This window comes from Candoia aspera, chromosome 6 (assembly GCF_035149785.1).
Source record: "Candoia aspera isolate rCanAsp1 chromosome 6, rCanAsp1.hap2, whole genome shotgun sequence".
NCBI lineage: Eukaryota > Metazoa > Chordata > Lepidosauria > Squamata > Boidae > Candoia > Candoia aspera.
Window position 1 is genome coordinate 92,385,094 of NC_086158.1, and position 24,103 is coordinate 92,409,196.

The 24,103-nt window shown below is 38.8% G+C and overlaps 1 protein-coding gene and 1 long non-coding RNA gene across 2 annotated transcripts in view; one reads left to right on the plus strand and one right to left on the minus strand.

Moving 5' to 3' along the window:
- Positions 1-1,204: 1,204 nt before the first annotated feature.
- LOC134500383 (uncharacterized) lies at positions 1,205-22,261 on the plus strand. Its single transcript, XR_010068240.1, has 3 exons — positions 1,205-1,312; positions 8,060-8,219; positions 22,177-22,261. It is a non-coding gene; the product is annotated as an uncharacterized LOC134500383 (long non-coding RNA).
- Positions 20,873-24,103, minus strand: part of DLG5 (discs large MAGUK scaffold protein 5) — a 103,865-nt gene continuing 100,634 nt past the window's right edge. The window contains exon 33 of the mRNA XM_063307688.1: positions 20,873-22,509. Coding sequence (XP_063163758.1) covers positions 22,406-22,509 — 104 coding nt within the window. The 3' untranslated portion in view covers positions 20,873-22,405. The remainder of the gene's footprint in view (positions 22,510-24,103) is intronic.

Genomic DNA, 24,103 nt, shown 5'->3' on the forward strand with positions numbered 1-24,103 from the left:
ATTCACAGAGTGTTGGGGAGAAAATCAGCAGCATCTACTGTGGGGGGTCAAAATTGGCAAAATCGGGCGTGGAGCATTACAATGCAAGCCCCATCCTGTTTGTACATGGATCAAAATGATACACATGTTCAAAAAAGGCAGAGATTACATTGCAACACTCTGCCGTCTTGCTGATTTTAACCTCCCTCTGCATATGCCATTGGAAGAGACCTAAAGATATTATCAGGTTGAATATCAGTGCATCAGGTAAATTACATTCTAGTTCAGATCACATGCATAAAAACTAGTGATAGATTAATACTTCTTGGTTCAGTTCGAAATTGGTGTAATATTTACCTGTTTTCTCAGCAAGCAGTTAGTAAAAAGCATCTCTGCCTCTGACAGCTTTCTCTCATTTTAAAGTGTGGATGGCACTATAGGAATAACCTTTGTCATGCTGTCTCTGGGAATGGTATTTTCCAGTATAAGCCGTAGCTGAGAATGCCCAGAAATTTGACTTAGACATCCTGTCACAAGAACATACCTTATTTCAGAGGAGGATGGGGGAAAAGCAACCACAAAAAGGCCACAATAAGAGAGAGAGAGAGAGAGAGAATGATCTAAGTGAAGAAACTACTTGTCAGAGAAAAAGCTGCTTTCATCAAAAGCAACATCCTGCCTCAGAGAACTTAACACAAGGACATAGTCATCTAGAATGCTTGACTAGACAGTTGCAGATGCTCACTTCACATTCTGAGATGAAGGATATTTGTGAATTGTTATGGATAGTCTTAAATTCATAATATATCCAAGAATTATGAGCTGGATAGAGACTAAAACCTAGACAATGTGCTGTACTTTTGGAATTTACAGAAGGAGCAGACAGCAACTGCTTACATTTTCCAACCATTTCTTCTGTTGCCACCACAAATCTGTTGGGTAGGGGTGGGGAGACAAAAGCTGTACAGTGTCTTTCGGCTGATAGCAGCGTAAGCCATCTGGAAGTCCCTGCATTTAGATGGTGAATCACACAGTCACAATCTTTGGCAACGTATGTATTTAAAAGCAAAAAGCCGCTAGAAAAGTGGAATTGGCCTGTAATACAGGGCAAAATGAGTTGCATCGGCTGCAGTTCGCTTCAGTAAATGCATGGAGTGGCTTAACTGGTGTGGGATTGGGATGAAGCTGGGGAAAGGATGAGAAGACCGAGCACTTGGGCAGATGGGGTTCCTTGGAAGGTAGATTACAAGTAGCTATCAATTAACAATTGTAAGATATTAAAAAACTCATTGTGTTGGTTAAGTCCTTCTGAGATAGCTGGAAACCTCTCAAGGTATGCAACGTCTGTGGTCTCCCGCTCAGCTATGCTGGGAAAGTTTCTTTGTTCCAAAACGTCTCCTTTGAGATCTGTGGTGGAATATCCTGGGAGGGTAAAATACTCTGCTATTATTTGGTCCCTGTTTGGAGTCCTGATGTCAAACTCATGTCTTTTAATTCTTTTGCACAATGTCTGCCCTTTTTGCCCTACGTGAAATCCAGAGGGCTGTTACTTAAAGTCTATGCCTTAAATAAAATTGTTAGTCTCAAAAAATTGTTAGTCTTCCTGAATTTTGGCTGTCATAGATCAACATGGCTCTCTCCCTTTGATGTGAGCTGCAGTATTACTGGTTGCGCATGCTTTCACCCGTGAGATGCACACTAAGATTGAGAGGCAGCTGCACTGTTCCAGATTTAATTCTGAGATGGATTATGACCCTGAGAACTATGGGTTATTTTTTTTCTTTTTGAGATTGATTGATTGATTGATTGAGTGCCCTCAAGTCATTCTCAACTCGTAGGGACCACATAGATTTTCTCCATGATAATCTGTCCCTAACCTGGTCTTTCAGGTCTTCAAAGTTATTTATGTATGTATTTATTTATTTATTTTCTATTCCGCCCTTATTATTTTTTATAAATAACTCAAGGCGGCGAACATACCTAATGCTCCTTCTTCCTCCTGTTTTCCCCACAATGACAACCCTGTGAGGTGGGTTGGGCTGAGAGAGAGGGACTGGCCCAAGGTCACCCAGCTGGCTTTCATGCCTAAGGCGGGACTAGAACTCTCGGTCTCCTGGATTCTAAGCCAACACGTTAACCACTAGACCAAACTGGCTCTCAAATGGTGCACCTATTGCCACTGTAACTGAATCCATCCACCTAGCTGCTGGTTATCCTTTTCTTCTCTTTCCTTCCACCTGTCCCAGCATTCCAGAGCCTTCTCCAGAGATCTAGGACTTCACATAATGTGTCCAAAGTACAATAATTTGAGGCTGGTCATTTGTGCCTCGAGTGAGAACTCTGGGTTGATTTGAAAGGTAGCCCACAAATTCTGAAAAGACAAATGAATATTGTGATTTACTAGAAACCTGCTCCTTGAAAATAGGAGTAGCTGGACTGAAACAGCTACAGCTAAGTAGCTAGAAGTTTAATAAATGCACATACAGAAATATAGAGATAGTGAAATAAAAAAAGAAAAAGAAATAAGATAAAATAATAGCTCCTAGATATATTCTGGTTATAGATTAAAAGCATTATGAAAAGGCTTTCTAATAACATGTTCTTCCATTTGTGTCCCTGACCACTGACTGCAGTTTGAACAAAGATTGTTGCTTGAATTAGGTTAAACTACTATTATGGGTATAAATCCTGTCAATTTTGCCATTGCTGCATATTTTTCCATTTTAACTTCCCAATCTAATATTGTTGGCAATATTTCTCTTTTCCAGTGTTGTTCCAGATTTGTTCTTGCAGCTGTCAACATATACCTTAGTAAATTGTGATATTTTTTGTTTATGTTTTCTGGAGTCCTACCTAATAAAAATATCTGTGGTTTAAGTTCAAGTGTTATTTTTAGGATTTTTTCAATATTTTTATGAATTTCTATCCAGTACTCTGTGTGTGTGTGTGTGTGTATGTAACATACTACCACATGTGGTAAAATGTTTCTTCTTTGCTGTGGCATTTCCAACATTTGTTCTTATACAGTATGCTTTGTCTCTCTTGGCAGTCCTTGATGGAGTCGGGCACCCCCTGTGAAACTTTTTATATCAATTTTCCCTTGAATTATAGCTTGGAGTAAATTTTATTGATTTTTTTTCATAACTCTTCCCATTGATCCACTGTGATTGCCTTGACATTTTGCATCCATTTTATCATTCAACTTTTGATTTGTTCTATCTTTGTATTGTATTTCAATAACAATTTTTAAAGATGCGCTAGTAAGTCATCTTGTTTTCATTAAGTGTTTCAAAGATAACACTTCAAGCTCGCTCCTTCATTTTAAAGATCATTTTCTATTCTTCCAGTTAATTGCAGATACATTAACCATGGTAAATTTCTTCCTTCACTGGACAACCCTTGTTGTGTCTTTAATGTCTTTAATGAATCCAGATATGTAATAATGCCATATGTAATTAACTCTTTTTTTTACTGTAATTGTCCTCAGTGTCAAAAACATTTGCTGGTGATGCTAATGGTGAGCTTGCCAGATTTATCCTTGCTTTTAGAAAATTCCACATTTTTAACAAACTTTGTCTTATAATAAGTCTCTTCAGAGTCTTTTCTAGTTTGTTCCTTTGTAGCATAGATACTTATGGAATCTATTAGCTAGGCCTGCTCTTTCTATAATCAACATTCTGCTGTTCAGAAATTTTATCCGTTCTATTATCCATATTAGGCAACTTGCTCTGTAATACAATTTGAGATTAGGAAATGCTAGTCTATCTGTTTACTTTCTGTTTCCTGTTTTTTCCCCCTGCTCCATATAAATCTTTTAATTGTTCTTTGCCAGTCCAGCAGATTTTTGTCTGAAATTGGAATCGGTGCTATGAGGAACAGAAAGTTCATCTTGGATAGTATATTCATTGTTATTATTGCAATGAATCCTGGCCAAGAAAGTTTTAAACTTTTCCACCTTTCAACGTTTTGTTTTATTTCTTTTCCTAATTTGTTGTCATTATTTTGAAATATATCTTTATTACATCCTTTCAAGTGTAGTTGTAGATATTTCACTGAGTCTTTTGCTATTTCACAGCCAATTTGTATTTTTCCCCAACTTACTGTCTTCTTCAAAGGTTAAAGCCTTTACCTTTAGTTTACCTTCAGTTTGGTCTAGTGGTTAAGGTGCTGGGCTAAAAACCAGGAGTCTGTGAGTTCTAGTTCCGCCTTAGGCACGAAAGCTGGCTGGGTGACCTTGGGCCAGTTCCTCTCTCTCAGCCCAACCCACCTCACAGGGTTGCTGTTGTGGGGAAAATTGGAGAAAGGAGTATTAGGTATGTTCGCTGCCTTGAGTTATTTATAAAAATAATAAAGGTGGGATAGAAAATAAATAGATAAATAAATGCCCTTTTATTATCTTAGTTTTCTTTTAATTGATTTTATATGTGGAGAGGCAGCCTAGATTTTTGATTACTTGGATCAACTGTTGTATGGAGCGTTGTGGTGACATAACTGTTAATACTACATAATCTGCATAGCATTTCATATAGCATTTCTCTCCTTGAATTTTGATCCTGATTATTTGTTTATCTTTTCAGATCTTGTTTGCTAGGACTTACAAGGCAATTATAAATAGTAAAGGAGAAAGTGGACACCTTGCCTTGTACCTTTACTTATTGAAAAGCTTACAGACAGTACTACATTCAGTGTAATTTTTGCTGTTTCCCATTGATATATGCTCTCCACCCAGGTTTTAAATTCTCTGGGAGTCATTTCATCTAGAACCACCAGTAGAAATGGCCATTTCAAGTTGTCAAAGGCTTTTTCTGCATCTAAAAATATAACTGCTTCCTTCTTTTTCTTAATGATGATATAGGCTAGTGCATTTATAAAAAAAACTGCTGTTGTCCATTGTCTTCCTCTTTGAAATGTGATAGTGTCTGGTCTGTATGTATGATTTCAGGAATATACTTCCTTACCCACTCAGCTAATATAGTGGTAAATATCTTGTTACCAACATTCAGTAAGGAAATTGATCTGTGTGACTGAAGTTTCTTTGGGTCATTCCCTCCTTGTGTATTCAGGTTATGTAATTATATGCTTCTCATGTTTTTGGTAGTATTTTTGTTATTTTGTTAATTTCACTCATTGTTTTTAATAATGGTTCTGTCAGTTCCTCCTCTAAACTTTTTGTAGCATTGGGCATCAGCCCATCCAGGCCTGACACTTTTCCAATTTTGACTTTTTTTAAAATTGCTTCTTTGATTGCTTGAATTGTTACAGATTTACTAGGTATTTGTCTATATTTTTCAGTGAATTATTTAAATTCTCAGTCTTTAATGTATGTTTTCAGATTTCTTCTGTCAATTTTATGTTTAGAATAGAATTCCTTAAAAATTCTGCAAGTTCTTCTATTATTTCCAATTTTGTAAGTAACAGCTGACAGTTTTCCCTTTTTCTATCACCATTATCATCCTTTTCTCTTTCTCCTTTCTGATTTGATGTGCCAAGAGTTTTCCTGATTTATTTGCATTCTCAGAAAGGTGTCGTTTGACATATTTTATCTTCCTTTGGAGTTCTTTCATTTCCTATAGGTCTTATGGTTGTTTGACTTTATTTAACTTCTCAGTTGTCTTGGGTTGGCTTTGTGGATCTGTTCTAGTCCATTTTTTCTTTCAGTTGTGATTTCTATCTATTATATTCTTTTTTTCTGGTTTGTTGCAACTCTTAGGAAAAATCCTCTCATGTAAGCATTATATGTCTCCCATTTACTTATCTTTGACATCTCTGGAGTTATTTTACTTATTTTAAAGAAAGATTCTCATACTTATTTACATTTCTGTAATAGACCTTCTTCAGGTAGTAGCATCTCATTCGTCCTCCATCTGAAAGGCAAGTTTCTCCTTGAAACCATGATATTAGAATTGGACTGTGGTCTGCATATGTGTCATTGGATAGATCTGCAATTCTCAATAGATGGTGTGAAAGCCTTGGGAACCCAACCATGTTAATCCATCAATTTCTATTAGCATATGGAAGGATCTTTCATAGATCCTTGTCTCTATTTGGGTCCTAAATGGATGCCATGGCCTTCTTTTCTTAGTTTCAGGATTAGAATTCTTCCTTCTTCATCTTGTAGCTTTTCCAATACTTCCTAGGAAGGTGATTTATGTAAGATAAATCACTATTCCATTTTTATTTGTTTTTTCTGATGCTATGAACTTCTGACCTAACTTTTCCTGTTACAACAAACTGATATGCTCTTGTTTTATGTGAGTTTCTTGTAAACAAACAATATCAGCTTTATATGTTTAGAGCTTGTTAAAAATTGCCCACTCTGGCTCCACAGCAAAATGGTCAAAAGGAAGGAGCGGCCCTGTGGCCCATCCCTCTAGTGGCAAATGATGACCACCCCAACCCCATAGAAGTAGGAACACGATGTGGAGGGAAGATGTGATTGAATGAAGTTTGGAAAGTTAAATAATTCACTTTAAATCATTTAAATAATCAAATAGTTAATTCTGTTCCATCTGTTAATCTGAACTGAGAACCCAAGTGAGAAATCATCAACTGTGGGTATCTCTGGGCAGTCTGAGAAGTGTACTAAAGGGGATTGGACCTGTCAATCAAAAAAACCTTTGCAGTTGTTGCTGAAATGCATTCTGATGCCTGCTGCGGTTGCTGTGCACATTGAGGATGGGGATTCTAATTTGGCTGAAAGTTAGCCAGCCCAACAGTGAGGTCCTGCATTTCTTGACTGCAGGGTTGTCACTCATGCCACCACTCTCTATCAAGAAAGGAGAACCACAAACTGATTTAACAGCTACCTCAAAGCTCTTCCACAGTGTCTATTGTACTATATCAATTTGTCCAAGTCGTGCTTAATTTACTGAATCTGCACAAGGTGGGCTTGGTTAACCTTTTATCCCTGATGAATTATTTTTCCTGGAGAGAAAATGCTGTTTATTTGATTAGAAAAGGAGAGAGGGAAGAGATTATATCAGCAATTTTTGTGCCATCAGACTTTTTTTTTAACATGTGCAGATGCAGTAACTTAAGTAATTATTTTGAATGCTAGAACATTTTCACTTCATGCATTAGAGTTACTTCATTAGCCAATTTATTCAGTTCAGTCATCTAAAGCATCAGTCCCTTTGGTTGGAAAATGCATTTGGAGTTCCATTCCACTTCAACAAATCATCTGAGGATGCTATTTTCAATTTTGTGAAAATGCCAGCTTCTAATAAATTCAAAGAAACTCTAAATTCCTAATAATTACAGCCAGTATGCTGGAAGATTGACTCATTTAAAAATCACCAAGAGCAGTGCAATCACATTAGCTTGGTATCATCTTTCTGAAAGTAGTAGCACCTAGCTGATCATTTCTAGGGTTGGACCTTCTTAGTTCTTGGATGGCATGTAGGCTACACTAGGAAAATGAAAAAGACTATCATCATATATTAAATAGATATATATTTGCTTTCTTTTGATCCAGAACAGCAACATGAATTATCCAGGTACTGTATCTGCCTGATGTTTAAAACAAACTTAAAAATTTTCAGTTAGGATGGGAACACATCAGGGCCACAATTGAGGGGGGGGGCAAGCGGGGCATGTGACCCAGGCACCGCGCTGAGGGGGTGCCAAAATGGGCGCGGAATCCATGTTTGCCCCGGGTGACACAGACCCTAGTTGCAGCTCTGGAACACATAGCAGCTTTTAGGATTGGATAACATAAGACCTGACTGAAATTAATAATGTATTCACAATTCTCATCTGAGCAAGACCGAGAGAAAGCCCATCCCATCCAAGAAAGAACTTGAATGGTTTTTTTAAAGCACTATGCAAGGTAGACCAACAAGTCCACTTTTCTCTGGTCATTCCACAAGGGAAGTTTATCATGATACAACCTGGTTAAGAATTGGATGGGGGAGTCTCAGGAAATTGTAGACTAGAGTTTTGAAAAATCCCAGATGTCAGTGGTAAACTGCTTCCTTATTGCTTCTGAGAAAATGGCACAGATGTATGCGTGGAACCACTAGGAGTGGCTACTTCTTTGCCACCATGCTACAGTTATTGATTTACTCAATATATATTGCAGATGTGAGTAGCCCCATCTCTTCTAGACCCCACCCAATGTTTGCCATTGCGCACCTGATCAACCTGCAGCCGGGCAGAAGGGAAATAGCAGCGTAGAGCAAAATTTATGGGAAAGGGAGACACAAATGATCTTCTATCTCAAGAAAGCTGAGAACAGAACAGTAAAGATCCCATGTTCTGACATCACTAGGAATGATTTCTTGAATGTGCTCTTGTTTCCTTGACAACAATGTGGAAGTGCTGTAGCACTGCTATCTTCAGAGATCTCTTTTCAAACTTCTGAATCTATTCTGCAGCCCTGAGACTTCCTGCAGGTCTTCCAGCTAAGTCCTGATCAGGTCTGATCCCACCAAGCTTTTGGGGCTCAGCCAAAGTTTTCTAGGGATTGTCACTAGTTATGATAAGAAACTGACAATAAGTAGAATAGAAAAAGGAAGTGGAAGCAGAATCACTGGGGGATGGAAGAAACTTTTAACATGATTGAGATTCTCCACTACAGGATCTTTAAGAGATAAACAAAGAATAATTAAAGGTTACTGAGTTAAAGACATTGCCTTGATTCAGGAAAAGCTGGTTGTTACATAGCTAGAGGTGGGAAATCTCTTTACAACTGGGGCTTGTTTATTTACTTTTTTAAAATCTCAGCCTCCACGGTCTGTAATGATCTAACCAGACGGAGTTGGATAAAAATATGGGACTTTTCCTCCAGATTTCTTAAAGGTTTTGGTGTGTGTTTGTGCATGAGTTAAACAGGCATGTTAAGCCCAGCAGAATTTAATACAGAATTTGCTTGCTTTACCACCATCCAGGAAAAATGTTGTTGAATAACAGGTTTTTTATATGATCTAGAGCAGGCAGGAGTCAGTCCTCCAGGGACTGCAAAAGGGGGTTTGGAACTGCAGATTTATAGGCATGGCTGTGAAATCTCAGACTATGGACTTTGGTCCCAAACTTGAAAACTCATAGAAGCAGCAGCTTGATTCTTATGATCTCGCTCCCTGCTCAAGGCGACTGACCCAAGCAAGTGTTAGAAGGGATGTTCTGGGTGCAGAAAGAAAGTCCTTCTGCAATTAAAAGAAGCCAAGCAGTTGGGAAGCTCCGAAGACCTCAGCTGGAGAATGGCACCCAACTGCTAGAGATATTATGAGGCAGCCTAGTGACTAGATACTCAGTCTTCCCAAAATAGAAGTTCTTCTCCACAACACACACACTTAATCATTGCGGTGATAATTAGCTGCAACACAAGAAGCTGCAAGGTGAGCTGATTAATGTCACCATTGCTAAAAATACGGTGATTTCAAAAAGACAACCTTGGCTGACACTGCCATGACATTTGTAATCCATCTGCCCTCTGAAAAGGAGGAAAGGCAATGGAAGGATGCATGGATGTAAACACATCTACTTGGGTATAAAAATAGCAAGGTACTGTAACTGAGGGCCCTTTTGGGGGTGCATCTTGATTCTCACATATCCCTTAGGTCAGCTTCTTCTTTAATTCCACTGTGGGCATTTACAAATGAGTCTGAATACAGGCTCAGATCTTAAGAGGACCCTGACTTTACTCAGAGGGTTACACTGCAGAGAAAGGTGTGTGTTCCCTATCTTTCCAGCTGCAGTTTATTATATGCCAGTGCAAAACCACTTACATTTGCCTTGAGGAATTTTCCACCAGGCAGGTGATGTAATTTAGTTTGTCAGGGCAAAGAGGCAATGCAGGTTCTCTCCACAAAGCACTTCGCATCTGCTAGAACTTCCCAGTCGTCTCTCAGCTCTCACTTCCAAAAGCTGCAAGATGAGAGCATTGCCTCCCAGTGTTGGCCTGTGTGTGTGTGAGTTTCTGCACAGCAGGTGCTGTACATCTGCAGAAACCATCCTTTGGCTTCTGGAGGCTGCTGAGGAGAACCTGTAATTCAGAGCAAACCCCCCCAGCAACATGGCTGCTTCTCTTTGCTTTAGAAACCGGGGTGGGGGGAGGTAGCTTCAAGGAGATGTTCTTTGCCCAGTCCAGGTTCCTAATATCAGCACTTAGACGACAGAAGAAGCAACACCCTTGCATTTTCATCACTGTCCACCAAATTTGAATGAGACACCAAAGCCACATTACCAGTATTTGGATGCTGAGAAGTGAGAAAACGTGAGGCCTACTTCAAACACCCTTTAGCAGACTCTTCCTTGGTATACTTCCTTCCTATCCTGTACGAAAACAACATAGTGAGATAAAGCTCTCTGGCCATGAGAGTAGGCAGTTTACAACTCTAATTTGAGAGCTGAAAGAATCTTTCCAGAAACAACAACAAAGAGTTGCTTGAATAGGGCCCAAGAGCTGCACTTAGCAAGTAATGCTTTGACACAAGCCTGCTTTTCTGTAGCTTCAATTCATCTTCCGGTCTCATGCTTCCAATATAAAATAATGAATATTATCTAAGTCTAGATAACACAATTACTTTGTCTGCATCTGAGAAAGACAGACTGTTCCTCTTCTTTTATATGGAGAGAGTTATTTCTTCTAAAGAGAAGCACTCAGCAAATATGAATTATAAAGATTATAACTCATCATTATAAAGAGAACTTCTGGCTAATGTGATGAGGTGGGATGAAGGTTCTAAATCACCAAGAACAGCTGTGCTGGATTAGGCCAAAGCCCTTATTTACTCAGTCTCCAACCAGATGCATCAGAAGGTCTTGCAAGGGGTGGGGAAACATTCCCTTGTTCCACCACTGTTCTCCAGCACCTGATATGTGCAGGTAAGTTGACCTCATGCTGGATATAATATCAAGTCCCAAGACTAATAGCCTTTGATAGACTTCCAGTCCATGAGTTTATACAATCCATCTTGAAAGCTACCCAATTTAGTGGCCATCATCATGGCTTGTGCTAATGATTAATTAATTAACAATTAATTCCACAGGTTCCTCTCCATTTGTAAAACAAGATTAAGGTAGTTTTCTTTTCTGTTAGGAAAAAAAAAACAAAAGGGGAAAATGGCAACTGAAGACAAAAGACCTGAATTCTACAGAGAAAAGTGACTGTGCTGTCTAGGCAAAGGCTAGATGTTGCTTCCTGCAACTCAGAGGTACCAGTGAATCACAAGGCTAATAACTCTTGATAGACCTGTCTTCCTGAATGCATTCCCCCTTTAAAGCCATCCATGAGAGCGGCCATCACCTTGAATTGTGGTCATGAATCCTACAGGTTAATTATGCACTTTATTCAATCTTGTTGAAATCAAATGCTCCCCATCCAATCCAACTCTTCAGTTTGAATGGTTTCTCCAACTGATGCATCTCAGCAGGATCTACATTGACTATGCAACTGATTGTGGCATACAAGTTCCCCCTTAAGGTCAGGAACTGACAATCCAAAGCAAAATTTTCAATAATCCATCCTGGAAATCACTAAGAAAATGTTCTTGCTGAGAAAATTAGAGAACTGAGTGTCCAAATGGGAGGAAGATCAAGGTTAAAAGTTGGAGCTTCAATTTCAACAAGCTGTTAATGTGCACACAAAACCTTGAGCACTGTTGACAGAAATATCCATTATATCAAGTGCTGCAAGTCAACACAGGGCCAGATATGGACCGTTTTAAAATTGACGACATTAAAAGGAAGGGAAAAGAGAGTGAGCTAATCCTTATATGGCAAAAAGCTGCAACAGAGCCCAGCAAAGTCAAAGTATGCCACTATTAAAGTATGCTGGAAACTCACAAGATCACCACCCAAACTGGCTGGGTATCAAGTTTATCTTCATAAAGGTATGACTGTAAAAGGAAATCTGTGACAAAGTCTATGCTCATGTTAGTCAGGAGTTTTTCCAACACAAAGCACCAGTCAAGAAATATGTCACAGAGAACCAGTGTACCCTTGCCTAGATTTTGGACAACAGTAAATTCTTTCCAAATACATTTGAGTTATTAATTTGTGGGACATTAATAGTGGAGCAAAGAACCACAGGGAGGTAGTCAGCTAAAAAATTAATACCTCCAGTTTCATACTTCTCCTGGCCAAGAGAAAACTTACAGGGGAAAAGATGAAGAATCTTGTTAGCTCTTCCAAACCCACTGAATTCAACAACACATCCATGTAACACTTATATTTTTGATCATATGTTTTGTTTCCAGCTATGGCCAGCTATAAAAGTTGGACAATTCATGTATCGAGACAAAAACAACTTTTTGCTGCTTGTTGATCCTTAAAAGCTGTAATTCAGAAGTTAATAATATGGAAGTTCAATTGTTTAATAGGTGTTGACAAACCTGCTTTTTTTTTGCATTAGCTAGTTTCCTTTTAAAAGTGAGTCCTTAGAGTAGTCAAAAGGATTTTTGAGCAGAGGGAAACCATGTTGTAGCCAGCTGAGTTCACATTAGTTAACTACAATAATTGCTTTGATCCTATTTTTAAAGGGTTTGTATGTCTCACCCACTGTTAGTATTCACATAACACTCTTAACCAGATCAGGTGGAGGCTTAGCAGTTTCATTCACACAGGATAAGCCTGGATAGTGTTAAGATGGATTAGGATTTTTGTTCTGCAGTCCTAGACAATTTGGTTGGACTACAGTTCAGGTATCCAGACAATAGATGATTTCAGAAGCTAGATCAAATTTCTTGTGGGAAGACAAATATGGTTTATTTCTGCTGGGACACATGCTGGAGGAACACAAGACAAAGTTAAATATTTTATGTTTTATATTTAGAGGAGGAAGATAAAAGAAAATTCATAGAAGAGTGTATATTCTTTACCATAATAATAACAGTTGGATTTGTTCAAATCAAGCAATTATTTCTTTCCCTCCCACAACTGAGCTATACCACTGAGTAAATCCCTTCCTACTGAAAGTTAAATTTAAAGTGGAGGCTCTAGAAAGCCCTTCTAGATTTCCCAGAAGATTCTAGAAAATTCTAGAAGATTCTAGAAAATTAAGCCATCCCTAGTGTGGGGATAATAGATAGTATGAATAAAATAATCAAAGGGCTTTGATCCAGCATCATGACTTTCCCAGTGTAATGGTATATTAAGACCCAGGAGAGAGATCCTGGTCACCAGCATATTCCTCAGCCATCAGGAGAGAGAGAGATTCCTTCCTTAACTAGTTGAAGATAACGAGGTCCAAAGTGAAAATAACCCAGTTACTGGCATTTATTTAGAAGATTTCAATAAATCTTGTAAAAGGAATCTCTGGGAAAAGAGATGTTTTTGGTGATAGTGAGCCTGTAAGAGCAGAACACCTGGACTAAGTGTCCTCAGCATAAAACAAAGAAGCTATGATTTCTGCTAGCTACCATCCTATCCTGCAGCAGAAGGGAGTTTTAAAACACTAAGATGATAGAGCATCTTCTTCTTACCATTTGGTCCATACATCAACCTTAGTATGCTTAGTGGCCCTGCTGGTCAGGAGCAGGATTAGAGGTTTCTGTAGTATGGGTTCCTCCTTCAAATACTTGAAAGCCAATTTAAGGTCACTATTCTGTAGTTCCCACTCTGAGTTAGGAGCAATCCATGCCCCTCTCAAGCCTCAGAACCCCATTGTTGCCATTTTTCCAAGTTTTTAACATTAACCCCTGGTCAAGGATACCCATAACATTGAAGTGATAACTCAAGGCCTTGAAATCACCAGGGGCTGTAATCTGGAGACATTTGTTTTTCTGGCTACACTTGAGTTACTCATACTGGGGCTTAGAGAGCATTGCTACATTTCTCATACAGCTGCCGGCTTCTAATTAAAGAAGATGTGAGCATAACCCAAGCTCAGTCAAAGCTGCTCATCACTTACTTTACTTTATCTTTTAATTCAGCTTCTACTGCCTTTCCCCCACTTGCTCATTAATTTTCCACCCAAATGTGATGGGTGCTCTTCCTGAACACATTTAGCAATGCTTCACAGCCTCAGAACCTAATTGCTACCATTAGAAAAGCTTTCTGCATCACAAAAGACTGTGGCCACTGCAATTTCCTTTCAATTCCAGGCTGCTATGTAAACCTTGGGATTCCCTCCTTCCTCTCCTTGGCACTTTGTTTTTCAGAATTTCCTGGGCGCCCAATTATAATTAAACCGCTCAGCGCATTACAGACCAAGGGGTGCTCCTTCCATCTGTAGGAAAACAAGATATGTTTAAGTGAGCTGTTTTCCCCCAGTGAATAACTCAGTATGAGTTTCATTGAAATTCATGCTGGGAAAATCCATTCCATTCAAATGACCTTCTCTGTAGAGTTTTCATGGTACAATCACCTTCATCGTTGTTGTTGTTGGCAGTGACATATATTTCTTGTGCTGAGGCATATTGCCTATTTTGCCATCCTGTGTGATTCTTTTTGTTTTGTTTTGGATTAATGAAGCTTTTACTTTATCATCTCCCTCCCTGTTGCCATCTGCATTATCTTATCAAATCTTCATATTATACAGTGTCCTTTCCTAAGATAAGACTCCTGTCTAAAGGGAATTCGTGATACTTGGAATCTATGAAGGTGAGCAAAAGTCTACCACCTGATAAGGAAGCCTTTACACAGTCCAGATTTGGTATCCAAATTGTGCATCTACCACACTAATATGTGACCCTGAAGGATGCATATATGCATTCAGACCCTCACACCCCCACACTGTTTGCCATGCAAGAAATCCCTAGTTTCTCCCTTTGTCTCAAGATCATGGCTGCAAATTGTGACGGCCCCCCAGTCAAAAACAGTATGTTAAAAATTTGCACACCACCACCAGTTTATTTTCTGACCTTGGCTGATGCTGAAAAGCTAATCGGGGTTATACTTGGTTTGTACTTGGATGGGAAACCACCAGACGTCCCAGACAGTTCCAGGAAACCCTAAGTGTTGGGCTCAACCTGACACTTTTTCTTGATCTCTAATCCTCAGTCTCCAGCGCAGAACCCCTAGTCCCCATAAGTTGAGCTGTGAGATTGCTCCCCAGCGGTATTGCTGATTCTCCTCAGACTATGCAATAGCTATTAATAATCAATTGGACTCTCCATGCTTGAAAAGGATACCAACATATTTCCTATAAATGAAGGAAAGGTGGCAGAGCTCTGTGAGTAATCTTGCTATTGTTTTTATCTTTTTTTTTTAAGTCAATGAAGAAAACATTGATGAATGAAGATTTATCATGAATAAACCTATCCTATATCATCATAAACCTCATCCATAAATTGGTGTTGGGCTTTACGTTGCTTCCTTGTGGAATTCTGTTCTGCATTGGTCGTCTTCTCATACATACACACACACTCTCTCTCTCTCTGTGTGTGTGTGTATATATATAGTTTTATTATAAAATCAGTGATTCTCAGTGATCCCCTTGTGTAAGGCTTTGAAAACAGTTTATCTATCCTGGAAAAATAGGCATCCGTAGGAGCAATGATGACATCTAAATGATATTGTGTACATTGTAGTGTCATTGCGTACACACACATCACTTCCCCTCTCCACCCACCCAACGTGGGTATAAAGAATAAACAAAATAGGGCTCAGGGGTGATCTCTGAGGGACTCTTGCTATAAAGGGGAAATTCTTGGGATTATAATCTGCTTTGCAGTGCTGGAAAAGTACAAGCAGACAGAGATTTTAATCAAGTGCCTGGACAATGATGGGACTGTAACCCCGACAGCCGTATCTGATGGTCAAGTGTATCAAAGGTTGCCTTCAAGTTGAAAAAGGCTGGTTTCAATGGAACATGTGGGGCCTTGGTCGCCAACGTATCATTCAGACTTCAAAGAGTTTAGAAAATTACTAGGGTTTAAATAAAGCTTCACCCAGTAGATAAAATATAGGAAAGCAAAAGGGGTGGAAGGGTAGGATAAGGGAAGAAACCTCTTCCTCCCAAACAGGAAAAAATCATATAGAGAGGGAGTAGAAGATAGAAAGGATGTAAGTCTTCCTGCAATGTCTAAACTCCCCTTCCCTTCTCTTCCCTTCTTCTGGTCACCTCCATCTCCATCTAATTTTGTTTTCCCATTCCCTTTTCATCCCTCCCGTCCCCTCCCTCTGACCCCCATCTCCCATTTTGTTTTGGTCTTTTGGCTCTGTCTCCCAGAAAGATGAGAATGGATATGAATGTGTGTACTTGTGTGTTAAAACCTCCTGGGCCTTGTGTGTTGTGCTGTCTAATGAGATTTGCAGATATGATAAATGTGCATATGCAATCTGACACCAGCTACTTTGCATACTCTGTGTAGCATATCTGTGCTCTTTCTTGAAGCTGAGACTGACATTCACAGGAGGGTGTCAGAACACAGGAGCTATTAATAATTGCATTAAGATTAATAATTAGGGATGGGTACGGCATCAAAGGAAAAAATGGTAGCTGGGCACAGTAAGTAGCAAACGCTAAAGCTAAGTCCAAATGGCCTGTTTTAAGAGAGGTTCATCATTAAGAGAACAGATGAAATTGGAGACCTGGCAAGTTTACTCAGTACTGCATATTCTAACCAAGGTCCCAGTAAACAATCTTTGGCAACCTGTCTACAACCTTTTTAAGGTGAAAGGCATAACTGAGCCCACTGTGTTTGGTCCTTGAAGGCAAGCAGCAACAGCAGACTCAAGATTTCATTTAACTTTGCTTTTTGTGTCTGTGGCACATAGCAAAGTTACAGATGGACCTTTTTCAGGAGGAAGAGACTTGAAGGGGGCACAGAAAGATTTCTACTGACTTTTCTCACAAAGACGTTCCCCCGAAGTAATGAGTTTAAGAGCCGTCCAGTCTGAGGGTAATCTGAGATGATAAAACTGTGTTAACTGCTGTACAATATTACCCTGCTGATAATGAGGCTGCCTTATTTTATTTTTTTTAATGTTGATGTAGAAAACTGTGTCAAGGATCACCTTTACCCAGACATACTAGTTTTCCTTGTTTTGAGGGAGGAGTAACCCTCATGTATGTATGCCCACAACCATAGGAATGCACAGCTTTCCTTAGTCTGTAGGGCATAGTAGGCCTTGGGCAACATCTCAAAGGTTGCACGTCAGAAGTGGGTGGGAATAGGACTTGCTTTTCGGAGTGTGTATCTGTGTCTGTCAGAGCAGTGAAATGAGTGTCTTAAGCTCCTGCACAGCTTATTACATCCATTTCTTTCTTTCATCTCCCCTCATCCTGAATAATAGTAATAGTAATAATAATAATAGTAATAATAAATCACTCCTGTATTGTTGCCAAGAAAACAATAAGGTATCCCATGAGGTCACCAGGAGCTAAACTCAACCCAGGAGATATTTCCTTGCTTCTAGCAGATGGAAGCATCCAGTTGACCTTGGCTAATCTTTGAAGACCCTAAAGAGGGATTTTACTATTTCCCCTTTTAATAATCTTAAATTGAAAAATTCCCATTTATAGATCGCTATGAAATAATTTGAGTTGCATATTGGGTATTTTGGTATTTTTTCACGTCTCCTAATATTTTATATTTATTATTGCCTCTTTCCTCCTGATATTTTACTTGCGTACGTGTAAATTTGTAATGTTTTTTTCCTATGAATATATGGTTTTTACAAATAGATTTCCTAAATTTGTCTTTTTGTGTGCGCTTTTCTCTAAGATACAAATTTCATACATTTGTTTCAAACCTTGCAAATTGCATTGGCAAATTGAGGAGTATCTGTGATTGGAATATGTGAGCCCCACTGACCATCCTGTTGAGTTTTATCTTCTTGTCTAAGGCCATGAGAAAGACCAATTGGCAGCCTGTTTACCCCCAGACTAATGCCTTTTAGACCATTAAGCCCGCCATCTTAACTTGGATTTCTGCCATTGAATGTTTAAATTCCCACTGGAGTATATTAGTAGAAAACCAGCCCAGAAGCAAAGATTTTCTGGACCCAACTGGCTTCATTTTCCTTCCATAAGTGGGCTATAGGAGCCTTTTATCGATTTCTGTCCCTGAGAATTCTTAAATCAAGTGGTTTTATATCTCCAGGTGGGAAGCAATTTTTCACTTTGATCCATTCTTCTTTGGCTGATCCTCCATTTTATTCTCTCTTCTGTTTAATTCACCCTTTTCCCAGTTACACTCATTTTATCTGTAAAGTCCCCCTCACCTTCTCACCCTTCAATCATCCAAATCCCATTCTCTATCTGCACTGTTCATGCTTGACTTTGGAGTTCCTCCAAATGAATTATCAGCTGTGTTTCCCCATACATTCCCTAACCACCATTGTATCCTACCTTTATGTCCTCCCTTTCTCTTCCTCACCATTTCTTCTCTCAGTTAAAAGCAGTATGTGGGTGTACCTGACAGTTTGCCATATTAATTAAAACTATTACTCTGAATTAATGGTAATCCTATAAAACCCTATGCCCTTTGTGTGTTAACCTTTCAACCCATTCCTGTTTTGAATGAAGAACTATTTTGAATGACCCCATTTCCAAGACAACCCAGGCTTCAGCAAACAATTCTGGCAGCACACAATCCAGTTCACTCTGTGAAAAACTGCCAGGTGTGTGTGTGCAAAACTCCAAGTTACCAGTAGATGGCAACAGAGACATTTCTGTATCCTTTTGCTGCCATCTACTGGTAAACTGGCTTCTTCTAGCCCAAATATGCTAGGCCTAAGTGTATTAGCATTTTTGTTATGTTTGCATATTGTCTTGCATCACTAGATGAAAAACACTGTAAACAAACACATATGCAAATGTTGTCTTCATAAAGGGAAACGTTAATAAGTGAAATCTTTGGAAGCAAACCTAGTTTTTGTGCATTAACTTTTCTTTAAGAGCTGATCTATGCAATAATAGGCGTGTCGGGATATTGAAAAGTCTGCCACCATGCAGGCCAAAGCAATAAGGCTTTGGGATTGCGGTTCCTAGAAGTGAACAGCAGAGAAGTCTTCGTTCATAAGCTGTAGTTCTTTGTGAGTTTGTCCAGTCCCTCATGGGAATGTGCCTGCAGAGGCAAAAACTGTCCAAAATGATTTGAATGATGGATTCCTTCAACCTCTTCCCTACTTAGCATGATTGCTTCCAGTGTTCATGCCTTGTTCCCCAGTTCTGCCCAGCTTACTGTCCCAAAAAGCACAAATGGTACCAGAATTCAGGATTCTCCAGCCAGGATCAGACCACACTTCAGAATAACAGTTACAGGCTAGGAGCAGTAGCAGGGTTAATAGGGGTTAAATACAAATTTTAGATCATAAAGACAAACGGGCATCTTGCATCACACTTACCAACTCATTTTTAATAGAGGGAAAGAATGCAGTCTGACTTACCTGGTACTTTTTTGTACCTTAACTTTCTTGTTCTAAGACTCCTCAAAACTTAGGAAGATGTTTTTCCTGCTTCAGCCAAGCAAGCATGAAGGAAAAGAGACATAACCCAACTTTGTTTCCAAATGGTGCCCCTTAAGACATCGCTGATCTAGACTAGATTCTAGAAAGGACAGGCTTTTGCAGTGAAGTGCAAAAATAAAACACAGGCTTTATTTCATCCTAGGCAGTCTTGTACGAAGAAAAGTTTATTTCCTTTTTATCTAATCGCATACATATTTCTGAAATCACACCACACTACAAGTTTTCCACCACTCTCCCAACTTCCCATTCTCTTATTTTAATGTAATATAATACCCAGATAGGAACAGGGTCTTACGAAGCTTTGCTATTTTGTAACTTTTTTGTTTTTTGGTTATAACTGCATTTTTTCAAACAATTGATTCCAATATTAGTTATGCACAAATGAGTTGGGCTCAAACCCAATGCTGCATGGACAAATGCTTGTCATCTTGACTTGTCACTTATGACAACTGCAGCTCTTCCAAGTAATCTCTGTATTCTGTCCATCCATTTTAACCACTATCTTCCCCCCTCAATCTTGTGTCAGGCATGAAGTCCATTGTGGTTTTGGACCACGTGCTCCGAACTATGAGTTTTCCGTAGCTGATCATAAAGTCAAGGTGGCAGTCAGTCTTCACTTGCTCCTAGACTGATTTAGCTAATTCTTGCAGTCCAGAGTAGTCTTAGTAACCCTAGCAATTCAATCTAAGTGCAAATATTTTATAATTAGATAGATCTGTTCAAAGTTTTATTCTGTTTTTTTTTCCACTGATGAGTGATGACTTTCCTCAAGATACATTTCTCTTGCAGTAGTTGACGTAAGTTTGGAGCCAACTGTGCTCCATGGCAGAATATCTTGCTTATATCCCTCAGGCAGGACATCTTCTAATGTTGTGCAAAAAAACAACCCAGCAGGGAAAGCACCTGAACATTATCCAGGCCAGCATCTTTTGCATTCACTGGGCTTAGACTTTAAAACTCACTTGGCGCTTACTTCTCAATGTAAAAACAGTATTTCCACTCTGCATAACCTTTCTACATTTTTTCCTTTCTCCCTGGTATTCGGAACTATAAAATAGTATCTGTAAAACAGAGTGTGTAACTTCCAAACAAGACCAAAACTTACTTGCTTCTGTAGGACAAAAATTTTCTTGAGATAAAAACTGTTACACACTTGAAACTTTGTCCACCTCAACGTGAATTTAAAACTTCTTACACGTAATCATTTTGTGTTTATAAGAGCCAATGGCTTACAGAAATAAACTGAAAAAATCCCTTTGTATACCTTTATATTTTCTATTGGGTTTGTTTTTATAATCTGCCTAAAGTTGTAAAAGATTGGGACAACCTATAAATGTTTTATAATGAACAAACGAAGAATGAAACAAATGGTTTTTGACTTATTATTTATATTGTGTTTTGGTTTTGGTTGAGAGCCTTGTTTGCCACCTGTATGGTGTCACTTTATTGTGAGGTGTGTGGCTATACAACTTGTTTAAATAAATACAAAAAAATAAAAATAGACTCAACTATAAGCAAGCAACAAATTTCCATACCCTTCAAATTATAGAAATTGACCTTTATTTAACACAATACTTAGTTTCTTTTATTTTTGTTTTGATATAAAGTGACATTTTTAGTACAGAAAAATTACTGTTGGAACAGTATTGGTTTCTTTCAGTCGTACCACCAATCTACTTCAGGCCTCCCTCTTTAAAAAAAAAATAGAAGTGCTGCCCCTCAATGTAAAAGCAGTATTTCCACTCTGCATGTTTATAACCATTCTACATTTTTTCCTTTCTCCCTGGTATTCAGAACTATAAAATAGTATCTGTAAAACAGAGTGTATAATTTCCAAGCAAATGTTGTTTCTGAGCCATTGTGCAAGAAGAATCCCTTTTTTTTAATTAATGCAAATTAAAAAAGGAAAAACTCAAAACTGGAAGGCAAATCCACAGAACAAAAATCTATCTATCTAATGAAATGTTAGGAACAGTAGCTACAAATGCAGCTCTAAACAAAACTTAGCAATCAAGGTACAGTACCTACAAAACATGACATGCAATTATTTTGTGAAGGAAAAATATAATAAAATTATGGTTGGAAAAGCAGGTCCGAAGTGAAAAAAGAAAGGAAAAGGAAAAAGCAAGCAGAGATTGATACAGGCAGGAAGTACAAATTCTAACAAATTAAAAAACAAAAGCATACACATTTTTTCCGACAGTGGTAAAACTAACAGTTATAGACCATGCTAGAAGCTGTCAGATCCCTAAAACTGAACTGTGCTTCTAATTAAATAAAAATCCCTATGGCTATTTCACTCCAAAGAACAAACTTTCAGCAATGTCACATCCTGTTGCGTAAACTATCTACACATGGTAACATAAACAGCCTAACTTACTAACCCTTCTGATTTATTGTTTAATACAGGGCCCCAACCCACCCACCCCCATTTATTAAGAGACAAGGAGCACATTGGGTACATCATGATATTTCAATATCAAAATTCATGCATAAAATAAACCAGTAACTTTGGACAAAGAACATCTGACATACACACAGTGGCCTGACCCATGGAGAAGAGTTTCTTCCCCGTGAAGTACCTGTGGGGAAGCCCATTCATCAAAATTCATGCATGTAATCCTGGCACAAAATGGCTGCTTCTGAAGGACAGACCCACGCTTCGTGAAAAAGTCCTTCTCACACCATTCTCGTGGGGGGTAGCAGAGGAGAACCCAAAAACGATTGCTTGTTTAAAAAAAAATAAATTCAAGTAAACACAAACCCTAAGTTCTTGGGGACAGGGCAAAGGTTTTGTAAACGTAATCTAAAGGGTTTCTTCTTCTTCTTTTTTCCTTGCAGCATCACAAAGTCATCTTCTGAAAAAAGAAATCCTGGATTTGCTTGTCTGTACTGAGACAAATATGTAAGAATTCTGCTGCCAGCAATGAATCACTGCATCCCAAACACACATCACAGGTAATGTTGCTCATGACGCTTTTGTACCTACCATAGGCAACTATAAATGGACACCCCCAATCAGCTGTCTGCGTACTATCTGTTGCAACTGTAGTATCTTCACAGCATAGATCTATTGAGGGCCAGCGGGAATCCACAAGACTTTGTTCTGTTCTTGATCAACTGTTGTCATGATTTGAGTGCAAATGATCGAAAGAGGTCCTCCTTGGACAACACCTAAGAAAAGGAGAAGACAAGCCATCCGTGTTTATTTGCAAACAAGAAGAACCACGTAAATGAAATGGCTCCAAGAAACCACATTGAGTTTTAAAAAGGAGTCGATATTCTATGCCATTTACTCAAGTTCAGTTGTATCCCACCCTTCCTTCTCCTGCAAGGGGGAGTGAATTTTTTTTCCTCTGTTTTAACAAGTTCACGCTGCTTGAGACAAGTGCCACTCAAGAGATGAAAAAATGGCTTGTCTGTTGGCCATTTGGGTGGGAAATAACAAGCAAGGACCATCTATAGGGAGCATTGCAAAAACAGACTATGGCTGAATGAACTACATCTGGACTGGGCAAATCGGATACCAAAGGGAAATTTACATTTTTTTTTTTCCCCTTTGCCACTACTGATGGCCTTGATGCACTGAGGGCAGAATTTTAGTTTAGGTTTAGGAAACTTAAACTAGGATTAGTGGTTATCAGTCAATACACTGGATTCCAAAGGCAGCTTTCAGGGCACAGATTCTCTGCTCAGACACTGAAGAGAGTGAATAAGCTAAAATTGATTGAGCAAGAATGTCTTATGCAACATTCTAATCGTGGATCTGTATATGTTTAACACAGCATCACAGTCTGAGCACCAGCATCCTCACATGACAGCCACTCTGCCCCCTGAATTTTTAATAAAACATTTCCTAAGCATTCCTCTGCGACCTCATGGGCTAGACACTTATTTTCAAAATTACCTGAAAAACTCAGGTAAACTTCCCGGAGTTCAAAACAGGACATGAGAAAAAAGCAGGTAGATAAAAGGGGAAAAGGGAGGAGCTGCAGATGGCCATGCACATGGCCAAATTTAAATAAATAAATAAATAGCACAAGCGAAAAGTAATCAAGTTCCACAACGAAGGCTCCCTAGGACAACTGTTTTCTCACTGAGCTTTCTGGGAGCTATTTTCAGTGGCATCGAGCCATAAAATTTACACATTAAATTTAAATATGGTTAGAAGGATGCGGTTACCGAACAGCAAACCCTGAGGCTGAGCAAGGGAGGCAGGGAGCAATAAACAGAGATGGGGGTTGTAGCAACAAGACACTCTTTACTGATATGTAGAAAATATGTAAAAGATTTCAGCCGTTTCCTTAATGAAGTGAGTGTATTTGATGTAATTTTCAACAAATATATATCGAACAAGAAAATGCAAACCAAGGAAAAGGAAACGTTTTAGACATGCTCTTTCCAAAGATCCATTTAAAAAAAAAATGTACACATAGTGACTACACGTACAGAACATGCATGAAGGCTGATTACTTTTCTTTCAGATGCATGCTGCTCTGCTGTTACAATGTAAAGGGTTAACTTAAAAAAAGAGAGAGATTCTGGCACACTGCTCTTCTGCAGAAATAACACACCTGCAACCTGACCAGAGTTAACTGTTTTATCACTTGTAGAAAAATGTGTATATAACAAAAGTGTTTACTGAGAACATTCTGAACTGTGCAAAGGCCTACTAGTTAACAGCATTTTACTTTATTGCCAGATCCAAAATACATCATTACTTACCATACACAAAGACATTTATCTTAAGACCGAAATATACTGTTTC